General features: G+C 38.1%; 1 protein-coding gene across 12 annotated transcripts in view; it reads left to right on the top strand.

Moving 5' to 3' along the window:
- TRAK1 (trafficking kinesin protein 1) overlaps positions 1–24,260 on the top strand; it is a 110,315-nt gene that overhangs the window by 66,206 nt on the left and 19,849 nt on the right. For 6 of the 12 annotated variants that reach the window (XM_084619008.1, XM_084619007.1, XM_084619011.1 and 3 more), the window contains 10 exons: positions 2,820–2,936; positions 7,991–8,091; positions 8,995–9,103; positions 10,502–10,580; positions 13,206–13,336; positions 13,843–13,917; positions 14,786–14,923; positions 16,222–16,298; positions 19,092–19,328; positions 20,310–20,626. In XM_084619008.1, the coding sequence (XP_084475134.1) occupies positions 2,820–2,936; positions 7,991–8,091; positions 8,995–9,103; positions 10,502–10,580; positions 13,206–13,336; positions 13,843–13,917; positions 14,786–14,923; positions 16,222–16,298; positions 19,092–19,328; positions 20,310–20,626 (1,381 nt within the window). Of the gene's footprint in view, positions 1–2,819; positions 2,937–7,990; positions 8,092–8,982; positions 9,104–10,501; positions 10,581–13,205; positions 13,337–13,842; positions 13,918–14,785; positions 14,924–16,221; positions 16,299–19,091; positions 19,329–20,309; positions 20,627–24,260 lie in introns of all 12 variants that reach the window. The other 6 variants (XM_084619006.1, XM_084619014.1, XM_084619010.1 and 3 more) reach the window with 1 other exon arrangement.

Here is a 24,260-nt window from a genome sequence, read left to right as displayed (position 1 = left end):
TGGTGCATTCTTTGACTGCGAAGCTGCAAAGGGATTAGCATGAGCACAAGGGCCTGGATTAGTGTATCTTGGTTGTAGAATTGAGGCCTTTGGTTATGCTTTCAACTGAAATCTTTAAAAACAGTTTCCTATGTACTATTCATGATAAACCCCAGATACTTCACTTAGAATTATTATATCTGTAGCACGCCACTGATAACTCTTCTATTTACCCTTGTATTATGCATTCAGGTCATGCTCCTTTTGCTTCTTCATTTTCTTAGATTCATTTGCATGGTTTTGTAAGCAGGTATTATATCCATCTGGAAACTTACAAATATCCTGTGGTTTTCTTTGAATATGAAAATTTCTTAAATTCTCTCATAGCCCCAGAGGCACGTGGTGGTTGTTTATTTACATAGAGCTGTAGCCAACACAAAATCATTTGTGTGACTGTTGGCTGTTCTGAGGTGGTAGTTCCTTCCATCACCCCTTCTAGTAGTGGCAGAGCTGGACATTTTGCATTTGCCCAAGCCTGTCTCCTCCCTGAGCTTGATTTCTATAGAGCTGTAGCAGTCTAGCCCCTGCGAACAGTGTGGGATGCACTGAACCAACAGTCTAAAGCAGAGGGAGTTCTTTCTTCCCTGTCTGGCTGTTAAAGAGGCCATGTGACCTGACAATGGTGCATCTTTTGCTAAATTCACTAGTGTTGCACAGTGAGAGAATATATGAGGCTCACTGAGCCAAATTTTCATGTTAAATTTATTTTTCTCATTCGTACATGTGTGGGCATACACTCCTCTCCCCCAAATGGTGATAGTAAGGAGGGACCCCTCAAATTTGATCTTACAAGTCACAGTATCTAAGCACTTCACAATCTTTAATGTATTTATCCTCACTCCTGTGAGGTAGGGAAGTGCTATTATCTCCATAGTCCCAAATTGAGATCCAAAGGTATGTGCACACTGCTATTAAAAACCCATGGCTGACCCGTGCCAGGTGGCTTAGGCTTAAGGGGCTGTTTAATGGCCACGTAGATGTTCAGGCTTGGGCAGGGGATCCACTGGGCCTTCCTTCCTCTCTTCTGCAAATATTTTTCTTTTTCATTTTGACCTTGTGCAGTGCGCCAGCTGGGTATGTTGGCCTATTACACACCATTAGCATATTTTCTATGGCCTTCTGGAACTTTCATGGTCTGGAAGTCCATGCATAATTTTGGCTGGATAGGGTCCTTGGTTTCTAATGCAAAAGTAGACTGAGCTTGACATATTGGAAATCACTTAGAGACAGCACTATCAGATTTGCAAACTATCAAAAACCTATCTTAAATTATTTAAGAATTATATCAGTACTGGTAATTGCTATCTACTTTTCTACTCTTCTATTGCATGGAGGCACTTGAAATACATGAAATTATTCTGAACCCACGTCACTGACAATGAATCACTAACTTCTTTTGATAGACTTTGTCTTTATCATCCATATTATAGTCAATAAATTTTAGTAATAATGAGTGCAACAGTTGTCAGTCAAAATAAACAAGCACATAATAGCTACTTTTAGCAAATAAACTGAAAGGAATAAGAGGAACGAACTGAACAAGAGGAGAGAAGGATATACCAGGAAATTTGCACCATTAATGCACGTAGACTTTTGCAAATATAACACAGTAAAAATGCATCTTGCTAATTCAAAATCATATAATAAGTGCTGCAAAGTTGAGAGACCCTAAATTCATTGCCCTGTCCAAAAGGGCTCACTGTCTAATGCCTTGGTCTTGGTAATACTTGGGCATGTGTTTTACATCAATTGGGACCACTTGTGTTTAATGTTAGGCATGTGCGTTAGCAGGATCAGGTCCCTAGTCTGTAGTATATTTAGCGTGGCTTACTGTCCACACAGGGTAGGGTTGGTCCTGTGTGCGTGAGCAAGGGAGGAGAGGGCGTAGAGAATCTCTTCCTGTTACCTTGGGCACTTGGATGGAGGAAACAGGATGTCTTTAGACTTGTGTGACTGATGGGCTAGCCAGCCCTGGGAAGGGGCAGGGAAGGGCATGCTAACAGAGCTGGCCCAATCCAGGGAGATGGTAATGCACATTGCACCCTTTCAAAAGGTGGTATGGCTGAGTTCGTTCATCTCAACATCTCCAGGAGTTCCTTCAGAGCTCCCACAGGCATGTTGGCTGGAGCAACTCCCTCTAAGTATTCCACCTGTGTCCCTATCTGAGTGCAGGAGGCAGTGACTTAAAGCTATAGTTTGGCCTACTGACTTTAACATAGTCCCTTCTCTTTCTGAAGCTATCAAAAGATAGTATAATGCACATTTACAGCTGCTGCGTAAATTTTACACTTACTGGAATTTGTTTTCAAGTGGAGCAGAGGAGACACTGAGAAGCACATTAACATATCCAAGTGTATTCTGTCTGCTTATATCTGTGCTTTTGAAGCTCTTAAAATATAATCTGTAAGCTGCCTACAAGCTCTCTACAAAAAGTGCAAAGAGAAAATTGAGTGGTTAGTGACAGTAATTTTTCAAATAGAATAAAAGAGCTGGAATTAGATTTGCTTCAATTAACATTTTTACATTAGACAGCAAGGTTATGCTTTCATTTGTATGGTTCATTAACTGTACATGTCAATTTTTCTGGATTATGTAGGTGTAGTCTAAGCAGGAATAGGACAAGAAAATGAGCAAAAATTGTTGGTTTCTTTGTTTTTGAAGAATATTCATTCTTCCCTTTTGTCTAGCACCGATTTAACCTTTTTTGACATGGGAAAACCAGTTATTTTCTAAGTGAACAAAAGCATTGGAAATCAATGTTCTTTTCTTTCCTTTTACAGAAAGAGCGGGATTTAGAATTAGCTGCTCGAATTGGCCAGTCGTTGTTAAAGAAGAATAAATCACTAACCGAGAGAAATGAATTCCTTGAGGAACAAGTAGAGCATATCAGGGAAGAGGTAAGGTCATACACACTTGTACTGTCTCGACACATAATGATGCTGTGGGTCCAGAAAAACTCTTCCTTCTAGCTTTAGCTTGTGTGTAGTTAACTTTCTGATGACTTGTGTATAGGATGCCAATCTGAACGATAGTGATTCTTGTAGGATATTGTACAAAGTTCATTCTACAAATATGACTGATGAAATCATTTGGCCTACAGAGCTCAAAAAAAGGGAAATTTTAAGAAAACTATGGGCCATTAGATTTTGCTCCACCTCAGGCCGAATTCTTTTCTTAAACATATTTGTCCCTATTTTATTTTGCTTCATCCCCTTCTTCCTTCCCCCCGCCCCCCCGCACGCTTTCCTCAAACCCCATTTTGACCATATTCCCCTCCTTTCCCTACATTTCCTCCCCCCCTCTTTCTTTCTAATATCTCTCTCTCTCACTTATCTCTCCTTCCACGTCTCTAGCTCCCTTTTTACCTGGGTTCATTGCTTGCACTTGTCTTTCCACAACCTTCAGCTTTTTCCCTTTTGTTTCTTCTTCCCACATAGCTCAATGATTCTCACTTCTTGGTTTGTTTCTCTCCTTTCCCACCTGTAAGAGATTTGTTTTTCATTCCCCCACCCCCAACTTGTTTTCTGTCTTCAAGCTGATTTCAGTTTTGGTTTTTAAATAAAATCACTTAAATGCTGAACATGCTCCCCTACTGCAGATGAGCATGAACATCATGCCACTCTATTTAAGGTGTAATCATATAAAGTGAGATTTTTGTGATCCATGATCACTGAAGTCATGTGCATTGTACTTCCTGTGCCCCTCCGGTATCATGCCTCTTTAACATACCCAGCTTCATATCCATCAGATGCTTGGGTGGCTCAGGATAAATTACTGTGTGGGTTCTATGTCATGATGAATGATGCTGCTTCAGCATATGGTCTGCTTCAGAAAGCAGCGAAGTGATTTGTTGGTTTAAAGAAATAGATATTAAACAGAACGAATGGTCTGGGACTTAGTATCTCCCATCTAGATTTGTTAAAACCTTCTGGCTTATGGTGCAGTGGTTTTGCTATTTTTCAGTAAAATATGGAAGAATCTGGTGGTGTGTGTGTGTATGCATGAAGGTTTTTGTGATCTGTATGTGTGTGTATATTACAATTTTGGATAACAATAGTAATGCGGTAGGTTTTTTGTATATATATTGTGTATCTGTGTATAGGATGACATGGTGCAGGTCATCCCAAATGAGTACGGATTTAAAAAAACAAATAAAAACACCACAGAACACTATAATGTATATTGTATGTGCTACATATGTGGTACTATAAATGTCTTTGAGAAACATTGAAAATTATCATCAGGATTATTTATTGTATCTCCCTAAGTAGAGAGCCAGATTAACTAAAAATGTCACAATGTAACGTCTGTTAGCTTGCTGCTTTGAAGAGCTAAAAGTGAGTGCTGGATCCCTCCTAGAAACACTTGGTGACCTTGAGCTGAATCCTGCCCATCCTGGGCCTCTTGAGGGTGCACTTCTTGGGGGAAGATTAAGAAAGGTTGAGAAATTCCACAGTTGGTGGGAGGGGTTGAAAACAGGTTGGTTTTTAGAAAACGGTGGTTTATGGAAGCTTCTCTGGAATTCATGATATTAGGGTAAATCTGAGCAATGGTATAATGAGCAAGTTGTGGGTGAGGCAGTCACAGGTGCATGATGGATGGAAATACACCCAATATATGGAGGTGATCTCAATGGGAGAAATTCCAAGGCAGGTGACAAATTAAATGCTCACTCACCTTTGACAGCATTGCCACTTTGGCTGCGTTATTAACAGCTTTCTTAAACAAAGAATGTCATGATTTATCTAGGAAATTGCCAGCTTCCCAGTGCAACTAACAACTTGCTGTTAGCACATGATATTAGGGGTTAAAGTCATCACACTTGTGTGTAGAAAATCGGAGGTTAGTTTTAGCAGGTTTTGAGATTTCCTCTGAGTCCTGTTCAGTTGGTAGTCACGATAACTAAGGCAACTGACTTTGCAGCCAGAGGGATACAATATATAGTCCCTATAATTTTCTTTTTAACTCTCTAAAACATTCCTAAAATAGTGCAGCATGTGACACATGCAACATACCTGATGGTGGAGCATGATATATAGATTTTATTGGCACGTGTATGGGATGACCTGTGTAACTCAGCCATGGCTTCTTTAATCATGACTAGTGCAGCCATTCCATATTCATGCTAATAAAGTCTTTATGCCACACTATCATGTATCAGTTTATTCCATGACTCTTCATTTGATACACGTGTTACCTCACGTTAACATCTAGATTTTACATTTTCAAACCTAAATATCATTGTGAGGAATAGACTCTGATCATGTTCTGATGAAAAGTGTGACTTTAAATCACGTTTCAGACCAGTTTTTCTCTTTATATTGTCTCTTACTTTGCTCTTCTTAAATACCAATGTCTCCTTCATCTGCAACAAGCTGCTTTTGTGTGATCACTTCAAAACAGTTTGAATTTCATTTTTCCTTCTGTCAAGAGGACAGAGCCCTTCCCTCCCCAGTCTTATCTAATTGCTTCTAATTTCTACCCTGTACAACTCTTTCCAGTAGTACTAAATTATGAAAACTGAGACTCAGACCTACTGTTTGGCACTAGAGAACAAAAGGTGAGTGCACTGAAGCAAATGCTGTACTGTGTGTTGGTGCACTTTAGTCACCAGGTACCTGCTGTTTTGGAAGTATTTTACTAAAGTCTTCAATGTTGTATTGGGAAAATTCTCTTGATTATAAATTGCTTTGACTGCAGAAATAACTGTTCAACCTTTAGGTAGCACAAATGAGAGTAGCTTCCCAAGTGAAGCCTGCCCACCCAGTGCTGTGTTGCAATGTTTAAAAGTTAAGGATGCTGCAGCTCCAAGATCAAAATTTCTGTCCTTTTGCTGAAATATGACATTAGCATGTACAACCTAATCCTGTCTGCTTTGAAATCTGATCTAAGAGCCAGAGTAAAGTGAACTGTCAGTCTAGGTTAGAGTGGAAGGAGATTGTTGGGTTTTTGCTCTTCCTAGTTATTCTGGGTTATTCTATTTACTTTATTGAACCCTAAACTTCTTTCCTCTTCTAGTCATCTCTGTTCTGTGCTCCTGCAGCAGCTAATGCAGTGCCAGCTAGCTCATCCTCCGCAGAGACTGTCAGCCCAGGGACCAGCAGTTTATGGTCACTCTTAAACAGTAGAGCTTTGTAATCTTCATGTTAATTGCTAGATATCGCACCTGAGTTAGTGTTTGATGTTTGTTTAAAGCTCAGTGTTTGGTGGGTTGAGCCCACCATACTCATTTTAAAGCCTTTCCAGGCTGTTTTTCATCAGAGCTAGTTTTCATTTCCTCTGTTACAGTCAGAAGGGGGAAAATGCTACTCTGAAATAAAAAACTTTTAATCCATTAGAGCAGAAGGTAACATATGAAAGATAAGATGATCTCTATCTAGTTAATGAATAAAATATGTGATGTAATTAGTTGTCTTCATTTTGAATTGATGTTTTCATGTTAATAAATATTTAGAGTCCTACAGTGTAGGAGAAATAATGGGCTTCATCCTGCAAACTGTTGCTCATGGTTAGTGGACCTCTCATGTGAGTGAGGATTTATAAAATGGGTTTTGGACTTTAGATTGATTCTGCAGAGCTGGCAATTGGGGAGAAAAAAAACGGCACCTTTTCATTCCTAAAATGAGCACATTTGATACAGAGTAAGATATAATAAACATGGGATTCCATGATACCACTTCTGTAGAATCACTTTTCAGAGTCAAAGTGCATTCAGAAGCTAATAGTTCTCTGCAGTCTATGTAGGATTCATGTAATGTGCACCCTATGGCAAAACCTACTGAACGGTGGATCTGCTACATTCTACACCAACTAAAACTTTAGAGTGGTGTCCAAAGGTTACCCTATCTGAAGAGAATTATGATGATCCAGTCTGAAAATCACAAAGGCAGGGATGATAATGGTGGCCAGGACCTTGTCCAAGTGAGATGGTTATAATCGTTGTGTCAAATGCAGATGAAAAGAAATGCTAGGCCTGATTTACCACTGCTTTACTCCATTGAAATCAATGGAGTTATGCTGGTGTAAACCTGGGATGGTGAATCAGGGTCATGGAATGAAATGAGACAGACCATTTGCTTCTCTTGTTTCCTTTAATAGCAGTGGGTAATTGGATTCTTGCTTTCTTTAAAAAGAAAGACAAAAAAATCAAATGACTGTTTAAAGATTTTTCAAGAAGTTGAAAAAAAAAGAGGAGTACTTGTGGCACCTTGGAGACTAACAAATTTATTCAGGCATAAGCTTTCGTGGGATAAAACCCACTTCATCGGATGCATGCAGTGGAAAATACAGTAGGAAGATACATATACACAGAGAACGTGAAAAAATGGGTGTATCATTAATTAATTTGCAAACTGGACACCATTAAATTAGACTTGAATAAAGACTGGGAGTGGATGGGTCATTACACAAAGTAAAAACTATTTCACCATGCTAATTTTTCCCCTACTGTTACTCACACCTTCTTGTCAACTGTTAGAAATGGGCCATCCTGATTATCACTAGAAAAGTTTTTTTTCTCCTGTTGATAATAGCCCACCTTAATTGATTAATCTCATTACAGTGTGTATGGCAACACCCATTTTTTCACATTCTCTGTGTGTGTGTGTGTATATATGTGTATATATATATCTTCCTACTGTATTTTCCACTGCATGCATCCAATGAAGTGGGTTTTAGCTCACGGAAGCTTATGCCCAGATAAATTTGTTAGTCTCTAAGGTGCCACAAGTACTCCTCGGGTTTTTTTGCTGATACAGACTAACATGGCTACCGCTTTGAAACCTGTCAAGAAGTTAAAGAATTGTTTCCAGTCCATTTGTCAGAGTGGTACAGTGGGCTCTTGACTAGTCTGAAGGAAACATATGAAAGATGAAAAACAAATTGATTTAATTATTAAAAATATTAATGTGCTTGGAAGGGAAGTGATAGATTTACGCTCTTTTTTGCTCAGGTTTCTCAGTTGCGCCATGAACTGTCCATGAAGGATGAGCTGCTTCAGTTTTATACCAGTGCTGCTGAGGAAAGTGAGCCAGAGTCCATCTGCTCAACACCGTAAGTTATCAGATCAGTTCACTTTTTCTGAATCTGAACATTCAGGGAGACTAGCAGGAAGTTTGAGCCGTGTTGATACCCTTGATGGTGGTGGCAAAATTAATCCTGAATGGAATGAAGTTACATTAATAACTTAAACCTCCAACTTGTGCCGCACATTTTGTATTGAAGCAACTGGACTGATTCCAATGTGGGGAGGGAAGGAAAAAGGAGGACAGTGGCATATGACACCATAGGCTACTCTAACTCACATTGGGGTTGTCACAGTCCACCTCACAGGATCAGTGAGCCACCTGACATGTACCTCCCCACAGTACCATCTTTCTGTCTGCAGGGGAGAATCTGGCCGAGTGATGAAAGGCTAACTTCCAAACTCACATTGCTTTGACTGGCAGAGACTTGAGGCATTCCTAAAATATTGTGCGCTATTTGACAGCAGAGAGAGGAGATAACACATGGATTACAGTCTTTTCCAGACCGTTAGCTGTCAGAGCAGTATGGCAGACTTTGAGGTTGATGCAGTATGCCCCGGTATGGCAGACTTTGATGGCAACTTGTCCACTTGTCTGCAGAGTTATTGCAGCATTCCGGTGGAGCATGTGCAATATGATTCATGAAGCTATTGTATTATTTTTTGTAAGTCTGCATGTGAAGGTTGCTTTCTTCCTAATATCTGTGGATGAATAACTTTCCCACAGGAAGTGGGAGGAATGAGGAAAATTGTCATGTACGCTTTTAAAATTAGATGAAAATGCGTGTTGTCACAAATAACTTAAAGTGAAAAGGTTTAATTCCACACAGCTCTGGCTGTTATGCAACCTCTGTTAAGCCTTTTCCCATTTGTCATTTCCAAGATTTCAAGTAAAATGGGCCTAAAATAAATGTTAATAGTTATGTTACCAGGTTGAAGAGGAATGAGTCTTCCTCCTCCGTCCAGAACTATTTTCACTTGGATTCTCTTCAAAAGAAACTCAAGGACCTGGAAGAGGAGAATGTTGTGCTTAGATCAGAGGTGAAATCACTCCCTTGTATACTTCGTTTTTAACACTTGCAGCCCTGCTTCCCTCTCCCTTTCAAAACCAGTGGTCTGATGATGATTGTTAAATAAATATTTTTAATGGAAACCCTCACAGGGGAGGGCTATCTTACATAACATATCCCCTTGTAATATATCAAATCACCAATTTTGATCTTAAAGTAGTGTTAGGAGTCCAACTGAAACGTATAAATTTCAGGAAATTCAGAGCAAAGGCTTCATGTGGAAGAGACAACATAGTTCTATAACTGTCAGGGGACAGTATTATAGCCTAAAACCTGAGAGGTTCATGCACACTAAAAACAAAAAAGATGTTGGAACATGACTGACCCTTGCTGTATTTCTGAACCCGCAGGTTGGCATAGGTCCTTAACCCATACCAGTGTTAGCAATAGGCACAAATGTCTTACTTACTGCCTCTCTCTATATTTAAGTATTAGCTTAAACTCTAAATGGCCTTAATTTGTGAGTTTCAAGTCAGGTCTTTAACATTATTTTAACATTGTTTTTTTGTGGATTTATATTTTTCCTTTTATCTTGGCACTGTTCAAAAGAATAAAAAACATGTTTGTGGATTGATGGAGTCCGTCAGAGTTAATATATGTTTACTGTGACGGCCATGTAGCAGATAAGTAATTACATTTGTGATTTTTCAATTCAGTTTTTGAACTTACAGTATTTGGGGGTATGTTATAATTTGCAAACTCTCATTGGAGTTTAGACGAAATACCATTCTGAGATTCACAAATTCATTAACTTTCCATTACAAATGTAAGCCATGTTTTTATAAAATATGTTTTGATCAAAGTGCTGTCTACTTCACCTTTATTATGAAAACACTCAGGGAAGATAAGTAGTGTAAATATTATGTTATGTGGGTATTGTGAGGGTAATTAAGGTGGGGCTGGAAGTGAAAGTCTTCTGGCTTCAGGGATTATAAAAGAACACTTTACACTTAAGTCCAATTGCGTATTCAGTGCTTTTGATGAAATGTAAAATGTAGTGTTTAATTTAAACATGTAATATCTTCATCTATTTTAGAGATCTCAAAACGTATCTGTTCAGGTGATCAATTTATACATTGTGCACTCTATGCATGTGGTTACGGTCATCTTCATTCCTGTTAGAATAGTGACACCTAGTGGGTGCAAATTTCTGCATCAAATCTGTGGATGCTGAATGTTCATTTGGCCCCTTTTTTTTTTTTTTAGAGATTGAGGGGAGACCGGGGGCGTGGTGATTTTCTTGCTGTCTTCCTGGAATTGCAATTTGAAAAAAGGATTTGCTTTTTTGAAGCAAAGGGAAACACTACAGCAGATTAGAAAACAACCAAGATGCTAATGTGCCATATTTTGATGTGGACCTTTTTAACAGGCCTGTCAGCTGAAGACTGAAACAATTACTTACGAAGAGAAAGAACAGCAGCTTGTAAATGACTGTGTGAAAGAGCTGAGTATGTCCTTTATTCCCCCTCCTTTTCCCCTGACGTTGTGCTCAGTGTTGTTGTAGCCATGTCGGTCCTGGGATACTAGAGAGACAAGGTGAGTGAGGTAATATCTTTTATTGGACCCACTTCTGTTGGTGATACAAGGCAAGATTTTGAGCTACACAAAGCTCTTTCTCAGGTTTGAAAAAGGCACTATTTTTGTATTTAGCTGTGACACTCTGGATGCCTTTCCCAGATCTAAGGAACAGCCCAGTGTAGCTCAAAAGCTTGCCTCTTATCACCAACAGAAGTGGGTCCTGTAAAAGATATTACCTCACCCACCCCTGTCTCTGTAATTATTGTGTTCAGGGACATTTAGATTGAGCTGTAAATTCACAAATGAGTCATTTAAAAGAGTAATTTACTGTGTGGTCCTTCTTCATTTCCTTACAAGTATTATCTGTCTCTCTTCTAAGACTGCTCATGGGAAGAGAAACAAAAGACTAAAAAGTCCCTGCACTCTTGTCACTTTTGTACCTTTAATTTATGAAATAATGTGTGAGAAAGGCAGAGCCATCTTTCAGACGGTCAGTTTTACATTTCATATTGGAATTACATCACTTAAGACCACATTTAATATCAAGATAATTCAGCTTAAAGTACAAGTCCTTGAACTAAAATGTAACATTAGAATATATCTACAGTATCCATATGGGTCATCAGTGAAGACATAATGATCAGGCATTGAAAGAGATAGAAACTTTCAGATGATTTATTAGTAGGCTTGGCAGAATTTGATTTTTTTTATATAGTTTCAGTGAATAATATTGATAACATCAATGTTTACTTTTAAGCATTTTATCCATTTTAAATTTTCACTGTTGTGTGAAATTATGGGTTTTAAGTTTTGGGGTTTTTATTTAAATGTTCAGAGTTGGGAGTAAATATGGGAGAGTCAGACAATTATTTAATGACATTGAGAATAAAAAAAATTAAAGCTTTATGAACTATTAAACACAAACTGTCAACATCACGTCAAAATATAAAAAGTAAATACAATTAAATCAACAAATCAGACCTGTTTTTGCTATTCATTGACTAGTCCATTTGTAACCAGCATAATTCAAAAGTAAAAATCATTGGATTCTGATTCTTAAGCAGCATTTTTTTTCTTTGCCTGTCTGTAAATTTGGATTATCACTGATGGAAATATTTTTTCATTGGTTTGTATGTGTACAGTGAAATGGACATTTACTCATAAAAATCTCATCTTTCCAGTCGTACTTATTAGGTACCAATGCACATCAGACAATTTAGGCTTAAAGAGAATGTGCATAACATTTTTAATTTGAAGATCCTTTTCTTCTTCTTTAGTGAGGGAGGCTAGGTAAATACATTAACATTTCATCCGTGTGGTTAACACAAAAATACCAGTTCAGCTTTATTATGATATATGCAGAGGTAGCAAAAGTGCAGGTCATTCAGTTCTACAGTAGCTGCTTGAACTTGGTGGAGCAGTGTCTGCTGGGACTTGCAGTTTCTCTGGGCCACACCTATGTATTATAGGTGACAGATGCTGCATGTTGTTCCATTTAATTTAAATTAAGTGCAGCCTTCAGGCTTCTGGCAGGCTGACAGTGTGGTCCCCACTGGCAAAGTTTGGATCTTCCAGTGTTACAGAACTATCTTCTCTAAATATGTTCTTACTTTTCTATCAGTTGAAGCATCAGGCTCAAAAGAATTTAAAACACAGCAGGAGTTAAACCATTAGGATCGCAAGTTTATGCATGAAATGAAACTATTTTCAGACTTCTAAAACTTCTTGTATTAAGTTGAACTAGATCTCATTTACTACATAGTTAGTAGGAAAGTAGCCATGAAATTATTGATAGACATAAAGCAAAATTTTGCATTAATTTCCATTGCAAGATACTAAAAAAATGCTCTAGCTTAGAAATGTAGAATGGGATGGGACTCAATAGGTCATGTAGTTCAGTGCCTTGCAGTAAGGCAGGACTAAGTACTATCTGGAACTTACCAGGCAGGTGTTTGTCTAACCTGTTCTTAAAAAGCTCCAATAATGGAGATTCCACAACCTCTCTAGGTAATTTGTTCCAGTGCTTAACAACCCTGACAGTTAGGAAGTTCTTCCTAATGTCTGGCCTAAATCTCTTTTGCTGCAATTTAAGCTAATGTACCCATCTTTCTGTTCTTGGGAAAGATAGGTTTGTCCTGGCTCTTTAACATGTCTTAATATTACAGTGAAACCCAGTTACAGTGAAACAGAATGAAAGTTTCGAATTTTCAGTGCATTTCAATGTGCAAACAATTTTACGGTGAATTTTACCATTCAACTTTACTGTTTCTATCACAGTTTAATATGCAGCCTTGGCGCACCATCTTCACTGTATTTGCAAGATGGCAATTTTGTCCACAATAGGAAATCTTGTTAGCAAGTATACAGCCCACGTTGCGGCATTGGTTCTCTATTTTATTTTATTTTATTTTATTTTATTTATTAATGTCTCTTTGAGGAAGTATCTTTCCGTGCTTTGGAAAAAGGTTCTACTGAATTAAGCAACATTCTGCATAAAGTTCCTCTTTGTATAGACAGTGGGCATTGAGTTGTGATCCCTTTTCTCTTGTTAAAAGGGGATGCAAACATCCAGATTTCCAGTATCTCGGAGGAGTTAGCAAAGAAAACTGAAGATGCTGCCCGGCAGCAGGAAGAGATCACCCATCTCCTTTCTCAGATAGTTGATCTGCAGAAAAAGGCAAAATCTGTAAGCAATAATGTTTACTACACCCCTCAGGAACTTTTCCTTACTCTCCCATATGTGACAGTCTTGTTTGACTTAAATCTTTTGCATGGTCATTTTTTAATGTAAAAAGCAGACCTGCCTTTAAGGTTTTTCTTAAGGAAGATATGGATACCTGATTTTTTCCCATTTCATATTAAATATAATGCATCAAAAACAATGGTTAAATTCATCTTGAGTAATTAGAAGTGATATTCTGACATTGATTTCAGCAGGGTAGGATTTCACCACAGCTGTTTCAGATAGAAGATATCCATTGATTTCCAGGGCCTAGATGTGAATTTGGAGAGAAATATTTTAATACTAGATGCAGTCTCATGACCTTTTAGCCAATGCGGATACATATATAATATAAATGTCCTGCAGGGAGGAGGGTGGGAGAATTTCACTATTCACATAATTAACAGCTGTCGTGGAAAAAAAACTATGTAATCGTATTAGTGTGTCTACCATTGTTTGGTGTATTTTAGTGTGCAGTCGAAAATGAAGAACTTGTCCAGCATTTGGGAGCAGCTAAAGATGCCCAGCGTCAGCTCACGGCAGAAGTAAGTATCAAGAAGTAAAATACTAGAGTGATTTGGTAATAGAACAGCAGCTTTTCACTTCTAAATTATAGTTTAATCCAACCAAGACTGTTAATAACAAAAAAAACTGTTGGCACCTCATGAATGGTCTATGTGAAATGAGTTCTTGGTCCCAGTCCATTTCTCGATGCCCCAGTGCATTCCTCTCAGACAGGTCCCTGTTCCCATACTCATGTGTACAAGTGTGCCCCCAAGCACACAAAATTGACATGAAATGGCGATCTTGTTGGCCGTCTTGGGAAAACAAGGATTGAAATAGGGTAGGAGGTATAACTACCTTCTGTACCTGTCATGGTTGGTTTTATATTATGGGTTAGGCCTATTAGCAGAGTGAGGGACAACGTGGGGAAATTTGCATTTACTGTACTCACAAAGGACAATCCAAAATTGTCCATCAGTTACCTCTCATGGGCACTACATTCTCTCTCACACACGCACACGCGCACACACACACACACACACACACACAAGTTATGCTAAAGGACACTATTTAAATATTAGATTAACATATAATATAAGTAGTTATGGAAAACTGTCTTAGGATGGCCTTGATTTAAGATTTTGTCTAAATACTTTAGAACACTAAAAATCTCATTAAAATGTTCTTTATCTCTCATAGCTTTTTCCATTCTAGGTGCTATACTTGTTGCATGCGCATTCCATATGCACATATAATAATATCTAGTTATTGCAATTTACGTGTAAATACAGCATTTTTTCTCTTTTTAAACAGTTTCCCCACCCCCAGTAATTAAAGTAATTGTGGCACTTGCAGGGCAATTGTGCTGCCCACAGTGTGTTGGAATCTTTCTGACTATGCTTGTTACAGTTGCGGGAGCTGGAAGACAAGTATGCAGAGTGCATGGAAATGCTTCATGAGGCGCAGGAGGAGCTGAAGAACCTTCGGAACAAGACCATGCCGAATGCCATATCACGTCGCTATCACTCGCTAGGCCTCTTCCCCATGGTGAGAAGATGTTTAAATGTGCATGTACAGTGCCCAGTGTATTGGGTTTGTGATCAGCATGAAACCTCAAAGCACTACTGCAATACAAATAATGAAAAACACTCCATAAAACTTCCAGAGCAATTTTGCCCTGTTACACTGGTATGGATCTCTGAAGTAATCCCACTGATGACAGTAGCACAGATTTACCGAGTGACTGCAGTGAAGATGTGTTGATGTGTTAGTTACACCAATGTAACTTAGCAGCAGAATCTGGCGCTCTGTCATTTTCTCCATTTCTCACTGTTTCTCCATTTCCCACTATTGAGAGAGAGCAATAAACAACTTCTTGTGACTAGAGCATCTTCATACACATATAGTAGATCCCCAGTAAAGTTTAGAGCTTGCTTTTTTTACATTCCCTTTTTAATATCAAGTATGGGCCAGTTTAAAATACATTTAAGATCCGGGTCTCCTCAAGTACGGATGGTTATTGTACACGTATAGCTGCTTGTGAAATGCAAGAGCTAAGAAGGAGTTGTATACTTTGTTACAATTTTTTTTTTCCAAATGATTAATTAGTCAGGGAAAAGAAAGTCACTTAGGATGTTGGTTGTTAAGCATTTAATGGATGTGGGGACTTACTAGTGTTTAACTAAGCAATAATAAAATGTTGGTCCATTTTAGGGGATTAGTGTCCAGCTATAAAGACTTAATGGCCCAAAATGCAGCCCAGAGTTTTTAAACACTGCTGAGACACTAATAACCTTGGAAACGTATTGTGCCAAGGTAGCCATTACAATTTTATAAGCAGTACATTAAAGAAAGAAAACCTATGAATATATTCTAGTTTTAATGTGTGAAAGAAAAAGTGAGGGGAAAACCCACCCACTCTATTCTTAAATATGTAATGACTTGTACATGAAGGGAAGCATAATTTTTTGTCAGAAATACAGGTCTGAAAATCAGGAGATGTAGGTTCTGTTATCACCTGTACACATACATTTTCTTGGCATCTTTGAGCAAGTCACTTAACCTCTCTGTACCTCCATTTCCTCATCTCATCTTCTCTACCTTGCAGGGGTGTTGTGATGCCATTTGCAATAATGTTTGTAAAGCACTCATCGGATGGCGGGCACTATAGAAGTACAAAATAGTTATTATTATTTGTTATTACATCGGCCATTCAGATTTTTTGATTAGTCTCCCAACACTGAAATCTGTTTTTAATTTTAGAACTTCTTTTCTTGCTAGAAATCTTACTAAATTTTGGGAATATTAATTTCATGATATGACAAGAATTTGTTTGTTTTTGATAGGACTCTTTGGCAGCAGAGATAGAAGGATCAATGCGAAAAGAACTGCAACTGGATGAGCCAGACTCTCCTGACATAACGTAGGATCAATACAATTGGCTCCTATGTTCTGTATGAAAAAAAAAAAGTTGATGCAGTTGATTGTATCCAAAATGTATTATTGTTTGACAGAAGAATAGTGATCCCAGAGTGAAATGAAGACTTTCTAAATGCAGTTCCTAGTGGACTGCTGTCCCACATCACAAAAATTGTCATCACAGTAGTTGCTTACTTGTTTTTTCCAAGAAAAGACAGTAGGCCTGGAAGCTGAGCTGCCCTCTAATCCCTAGAGGTGGTTCCTCTAGGTCAGGGTTGAGGAACATTGACATCGTGGTTTGGGGAAGCTTTCACTGTTGTGGATAAAGGACTCTCATCTTCAGTTTTGCTGTCTTACATTTTTCAGTAGTGCTAAACCCATATTTAAAAAAGAGAAATTTAAAAATAAAGCAGTCTTTTAATGAAACATAAAATCACTTTTTCTCCAGAAAGGATGCAGGCTGAAAGCATGACCTGTCAGTTGTGCCATGCATTTTGATGGGTGAATGAGTTCCTTTAACATGTTTCCTCATTTTCCTGTTTCATTCTAAATGTAAAGTTTACAAGGGTCCTGCTCTCTAAGGGCCTTTTTAATACAATAAATACAACCATGCCTCTTGATAGAACACTTTAGGTGACCTGTCACATTATAATACAGTTTGGGCTTGCCTGTGTAGACCTGATTTAAATTGTGTTAAAACCACTTTATGGATTTCTACAGATCAGTTAAAAGGTTGCAGCGTTCTTTGGTCCCATCTACAGCAAAATGTTTAATAACACTACCACATGGCACTGTAAAATCTGCTATGTAAATTTGCCCTAAAAGTTCTTGTAAACTTCTCTGTGTTGGTCTTGTGAAAGGTGAGAGTAAATAGCTAAATTGGAGGTTTGGAAGGAAAAGTTTGGTCTTGCCCATAAATCTATTGGGCACAGGCAGGAGTGGAAACAGATTGCCTGCTTGTTTTTTTGTAGGTCCCCCTGAAGGAAGATGTGAGCTTTTAATTATATATTTCCCCCAGAAATTATTACTTTAATTCTTATGTGATGGAAATGTGCATACTGAAACAGGGAGTGAAAGGCATAATCTTGAACTGTTATCCCAAATCATTACTCAGGCAAGTCTAATAGGGTAAGTCACTTGGTCCCCTCTCTTCCCTAGGGAGTAATAGCAGAAATTCCCAACAGTGTGCTGACTGACTGCGCATCTCAAGTGAGAGTCTTCATGCAGACAAGGCCTCAGCACATTCTGGCATTTTTTCCTCCGATGTCCATCAAACCTGTTAGGAGTGGTAGCAGCAGTGACAATATGTTTAGCTAAAATTCCCTACTGTAAACAAAATCTTGGTTTAAGGTGAGGTGAGTGCAGCACTGTTGTTCATTCCAAAGCCTAAATCCATTGTAGACCAAGGTTGGGATCACTTGACAGAAAAGAAAGGGCCTTCCCTACTGATGTAAATTGTATATAATCTGCAACAAGTCTAACCAGCCTACACTTTTATAAATAGGTGAGGTAATTTGAAGTAAACTAATGTTAATTAGGAGAACCTGATTGAGCTGTATCCTGACTTAGCCTGAGCTCTCCAAAGAAGGGAGGGAGGGTAGAAGATGAAGCCCTGATTCAACAAAACACTTAACTTCAAGTACTTTGTTTAAGTGCACTTTGAGTCTGAGCTTATAGGCACAAATGAAGCTTGAGCAAAATGAAGCCACGTGTTTCTCATACAAACTTCATGGGACCTGATTCTCCTAACACACTGATATAACTCCATTGAGGCCTGACTTGTGTTTGTCTGAATGAAAAAAGAATCAAGCTCCGTTAGTATAGATAAGACCCCCCTCCCCCAAATAAGTTTGTAGGTCTTATTTAATGTACCTTTTCATCCACAGATTCTTACTGCATCTAAATATTATCTCTGTTATCCACTTTGTCTTTTTACATTCCCCCTGTTATATGTTTGCCTTTGTTAATAGTGAACAAAAAAGGCAAAAAATCCTCTTGGACAACGTCATGCTATTTTAGGGATGCTCACACTTTTCTGAGATACTTAAGGCATGTTGTTATAGAGCTTCTGCACTAAGGACACAGCTGTTCAGTACACACCAATTGAACAAACAAATATGAATCATAATAAAGCGCTCGTATGAATCTCCTGATTAATTATTATACCCTTGCAAAGCTGTGGAAAATGGAAGCTGGTGGGGGGGAGGGATGAGAGAGGGGGCTTGATAAGTGTCTGTAGTCTGAGTTCTGGTTGAACCATGCGGTGGGGCCTCTTGTGACATGCCACCTGCGGTAGAACAGGTTTATTTTTTAAATCTCTGTCAAAACTTCCCCCCCTTATTTTACTCTTGAATGAAAACCGTTATAAGTCAGAAGGATTATGGGAAAAGAGAGAGAGAACTTTAAAAGTAAGTCAGAATTGAAGCTTACCAACCTAGACAGTCTCTACTGACTTGCTGTATCCTCTTCCTGCATATAAAATAAACTGACTATTAAAAAAAAAAGACAAGGTTACAATAGGTCAACATCTAATGTTTCAAAATTGAACTGTACTTCAGAATTATGAGAGAATGTTGCATGGTTTGGCTTGAATGTTGTTTTGGCACAAATCATGTTTTGGAAACCTGACTATTGCAAGTATCAGACCAAAAGTATGTTAGGAAAGGTGTCAAGACTGGATGTGTAACTGTGATATAATTGATCAGTACTGATCCATTCCTGTTTCTCTAATACTCAGTGTTTGAAGGCACAATTTTGCTTGGTGTTGTGGTTACTGACTGTATGTGTATTTTATCAGTCACCAGAAGCGGGTCTTTGAGACTGTGAGAAACATAAACCAGGTTGTCAAGCAGAGATCCCTGACTCCATCTCCAATGAATATCCCAGGATCTAACCAGTCTTCTGCAATGAACTCAGTCATTTCTAGCTGTACCAGCACTCCACGTTCCAGTTTCTATGGGGGAGACATCTCCAACAATGTGATAGACAACAAGACCAATAGCATCATTCTAGAAACAGAATCCTCTGACATTGGGTCAGTACTACCTAGCTAGGCTGCACAATTGTTTTCTAATATATATGAGGCAGGCAAAGCATTTTAATATTTATCTCTTCCCTTTAAATCATTTGTCACAGATTAACATAATGGCCTACATTTTATAAAGTTGCTAGATAGTGTGCATCAATGTTTGAGCACTCAACCTGAGACAGCATGATAAAGGGAGCCTGATTTTCAGTGCAACAGAATGAGGCATCTAAAATGACTAGTCACTTTTGAAAATGCAAGCCAACATTCTTAACAAATGATATTTCACCAGTTTGAATTAACGTGAGAGGTTTGTTCTACATGCAGTTATAGCTAACTCTCTCGATCCTAAAGAACGTGAAGGTGACTTATAAAAACTTGTAAGTAAAACTAGTCAGAGCCTTGCTCTTCATTCAATATTTGTTTTTCTCCGGTATGTTTTACAACACGGAGCATACTTTCTAGTAAAATGCTTATTATTAAATAGTTCACAAAACAAGTGGCTATTTACCAGCAAAATGTATTCCTTTCGTGGTTGATAATCTGGGTGCTCCTGTAAGGCTCTGAGTACCTTCAGTCCCCACTGATTTCACTGGAATTGGGAAAGTGGGGGGGGATCAGCACCTCTTTGAAGGTTCTCAACTCTTTGTAGGATTGGGTCTTCAATTGACACATCTATTTCCATCGTGGTTTGTGGCAGGGAAGAGGTTTCCACTGTATATCAGAAGCAGATGAGTTTAAGTAGTGGAAGATGTATTCCAAGGCTAAAAAATTAACTTTACTTCATGTACTTGCCTTGGTATGCAGAATTGGACACCATTTTCAAGACAAGACAAGTGTGTCCTCTCAGACTTCACTGTAAGACTAGCATGTTTTGAGATGTGACGAGCGTAAGACCATGTTGGTGGTTGAATGCCTGGGAAATAGTAGATGAAGTTTAAGCTGTTTTAAGCTGTTTTCCTTCTTTTTCTTTTTTCTTGTTGTGTTCAGAAATGAAGACAAGAATAAGAAGCCTGGAACTCCGGGGACACCTGGTTCTAGTGACTTGGAGACAGCTCTTCGAAGGTTGTCCCTTCGGCGAGAGAATTACCTCTCAGAGCGGAGGTTCTTTGAAGAAGAACAGGACAGGAAGTTACGGGAACTGGCGGAGAAGAGTGAAGGGAGAAGTGGTTCCATTACACCAACAGAGAGCATCATGTCATTGGGAACTCACTCCAGGTTTTCAGAATTCACTGGATATTCAGGAATGTCCATCAGCAGTCGCTCCTACCTGCCAGAGAAGCTTCAAATTGTGAAGCCCCTTGAAGGTGATAATAAAGGGCCTCGGCCTTTATTTGTTATTCTTAGTGACTCTCTGTGGTCTCTGATCCATCACCAGAAAGCAGGAAACCTCTATAATACATACTCTTTTTACTTTAGAGATAGTCATCCTCGTTGTTGGTTTGAACTCTTTTAAAAACTAAAGTAAATTTCTCCATAAGCCTTAAAGAAGGTGCATTGCATAAAAACAAATAAACCACACCATAGAGAGTATAGTCAAGAACACATAGTTGAAAAATATTTCAGTAGAGCTGTTGTATAACTGAAATGAATCCCATTATTAATCTTTCATGCACATCATGTATGCATAGAGTATTGAGGGCTGGCGGGGAAAGTATCTAAATTTATCAGAGCAGACCTGGGGAGCATCAGACCCAATCCTGAAAACAGGTATGTATGTTAATATTTTTATTCTCATGAAGTTAGTTTTGATGGAACGACTGACATAAGTAAGTAAGTGTTTGCAGGATTGGGTCTCAACTTTTTTACATCTGGACCTGAGTTCGAAAACTATGAAGTCTTTGGTCTCACGTGTAAATGACTTATTTGATTTCAGCCAAGCTTCTTATATTTCTCCCCATCACAAAACAAAGCAAGATAATTGGTGGTCTGTACTCAGAACTAGAATATCAGTGCTGTTGCTTTTCAGAGCTAAAAGCATGTTTCCATCTGTGTGTTGTGTGTGCCTGGCTCTATTGAATGCTTTCAGTTTTCATCAGCTGTTTTGCCATAGTGTGATTTCATGTGTGCAATTATGTAAATCCTGTTAGGAACTTCCCTTCTGCTTAGTGTTTTTGTTCTTTGTTTTTGGGATTTTGTTTTTTACAGAACTGTAATATTTCGTGAAATGGTTCATGCACATTTTAATTTCACCAGTGAACTTGCAGCATTTCCTTTAAAAATAAAATGAATGGATCTTCAAGCAGACAGAGCATTTCTCATGATTATTTTCAATGGAGATAAAGCTTATTGTTTTCCATGAAGAAATTGGCATGCTGCACCTACTCAGATGATTCTATAGCCATAGTACTCTTTTTAAGTGGTATCATTTCTGTTTTCATGATTGCTTTCATCTAGTAACCATTTGGAGTTCTTATATTGCTTTTAGAAAAGGGATGTTCAGACTTCACTTAACATATATATTGGTTGCTAACATTGTAATAGATTTCTGTCATCCAGCTATATCCTTGCTTTTTCCTTCAATAAACTCTTTCAGTCTTCATGATCTTTCTATCTGTCTGTCTTTTTAATTTTCTCAGATTTGCTCCAGGTTCTTCTTGGGGGTGGGGCATGCTGTGAGGGAGTGGGGAAGGTGTATTGTTCTTACCAGATCACTCTCTTTCCCTTGAAATTTCTGGAACGCTTTCAGCATGTCTTTCACAGTCCATTAGTAACGTGTGCTTGTATCTCTGTCCATTTTCTAATTTTAATGATATTTACCATCTTTTAAAAAATAAGTGATTTTGATTCCATGTACCACTCTGATTAGATTCTTCAGGAGAAAGGATTACATTTTTTTCTTAAATTTAGAAAAACATGGATCACTATTGTGCAGCAAATAAGTATTGAATATTTTTCCCCTGCCTAACATAAGTGTAATTCATTATATCTTTACTGAATTTTGTTATTCAGTAGTTACTAGTGTGTTTTTATCTTAAGGGTATATGTGCCATAGAAATCGAACAAATTACAGTCAATGCTTTGTTAATCCACTTCAAATTTAGGTGATTTCTATTGCTTTGAAACAGTGTTGTAAATTATAGTAAAAGAAATAGTGGATTACACTTAGTGTGGAAGACATTATTCCCATTCTCCTCTTCCCTTTAATCAGGTTTGGTTAAAAAGGGAAAAGTGGCTTTGTTACACGTTTAGACGATAGTGGGACTCTCTCTTTGCATTGCATCAGATTGTTCGTTTTTGGTTCATCCTTTTTTTCTTAGTCCAATTTCCTTAGTTTTCTGTATCCATAGCATCTTGTACCATAAGTGCCATGTGTAACTCCCCAAATCCACTGAGAGTATACATTCATGAAATATGGCCTTGAAGTTGGCTCAGTCATTCAGTATCCATCTATCAGTGATGGCACCTTCATGGTGTTTTCTGGCTTCCCTTGGCCCACACAGTACACAGATCAAATTGCTTCTCAGCTTTGATCTTCCTCAATAAATTTGTGAACAGTTACACATGCGAATAAAGCAAATAAAATTTCAGTTCTCCTAAGTGATTCTGCAGTCTAATTGTTCTACTCCATAGTTCCACTTTCTCTGATTTTCCTTCTGATAATTTATAATTTACAAGAATTTAGTGTAGCAGATGCTTCTTAAAGCAGCACTGCTTTCCACTCTCATTGTTTTTTGAATGATGGATGTGTCTCAAAACAATTTTCTGCATTTTATTGCTTTCCCTATATCTAACTGTAAGAGAAAAACTATGTTGCCTTCCGCATTTGCAGTAATTTTTGAGAAAAAAAATTAAATCCAGAACATTATTACTTTTCACTTTTTAAAAAAACCTATAATGAAGGAGATATAACATACCACTGTGTAGCTCCTCACAATGCAGATGTAGCTGAAACTTCCTCCTGTGTGCAGTGAAGTTTACCTGGCTTTGACTTTTTTTGCTCTCATTTTGCCCACTGACTGCTTTCTTTCTACAAAGTTGCTACAAGATGTGGATTTTGGTGAGGTCTGACGTGAAAAGGGTATTTCTCCAAAAGTTTTAACGTAAGGAGTGAATAGGAGTCAAGGAGTCAACCTGCATAGAATTGTACAATAGCATGTACAGAGAGGTTTTGGTTTCTGTCATTTGCTTTCTGAAACATCCTGTGGGGTGTTTGTGGCTTTTAATAAAAGACACACCAATATCTGAACACCTCTATTATCCATCTCTTGCAATAGAATCTGCACAAAGGAAAACTTATGTGGAACAGCACAGTAATAAATATTGGGGAGAAAATGTTACTTTTCTTTGTCCATAAACTATTTATTTTCAAATGGTCACATTCACCCTAGTGCAGAGGGCCACCCCAAGGCCAATGTGCAACTTCCATTGGAGGTAGTCCATCAAATGAGAGACATTGCTAGAGCATAAGCATTTTGCTGGCCCTCTGTACCAGGGTCAGTTTAATCCAACATGTGTATCTTTGTCTGTACTGAAATACTTGAAGGTTTCTATTATTGATTTTTCTCTGATATAAGCTGAAAATGTTGATTTCAAAACACAGTGGGCGAGTTTCATTCCTGGGGCAACTCATTTACTTCAGTAGTGCTAAACCGAGAATAAATATGGCCCATTCTTTTTACATTCACTGTTCCCAAAAGTCCAGTTACTATCCAGAATGTATTTTATGTAGTTTGTTGTTATTGATGTAAAGTAATAATTTACTCTGTGGGTATTTTCAGATACATGACATTAATTCATCTAAGACAGCCCCTCCACAATATTATGGTCCATTAGGTTTTGCATGTAGAAGACCAAGTAACTGAAAATTGATAGTCATAAATACCACATTGAAACCAAACACATTATTTATTGCATTGTATCACATTGAATAAACACCATTTTCTGGTAAAAAGAATTGAATAATTTTCTTGGTTGTGTGAACAGGAATGTTCTCAAGTA

This window comes from Lepidochelys olivacea (genome assembly GCF_965140295.1).
Source record: "Lepidochelys olivacea isolate rLepOli2 genome assembly, chromosome: 2".
NCBI lineage: Eukaryota > Metazoa > Chordata > Testudines > Cheloniidae > Lepidochelys > Lepidochelys olivacea.
Note: the sequence above shows the minus strand (reverse complement) of the source record. Positions and strands in the feature narration are given on the sequence as shown.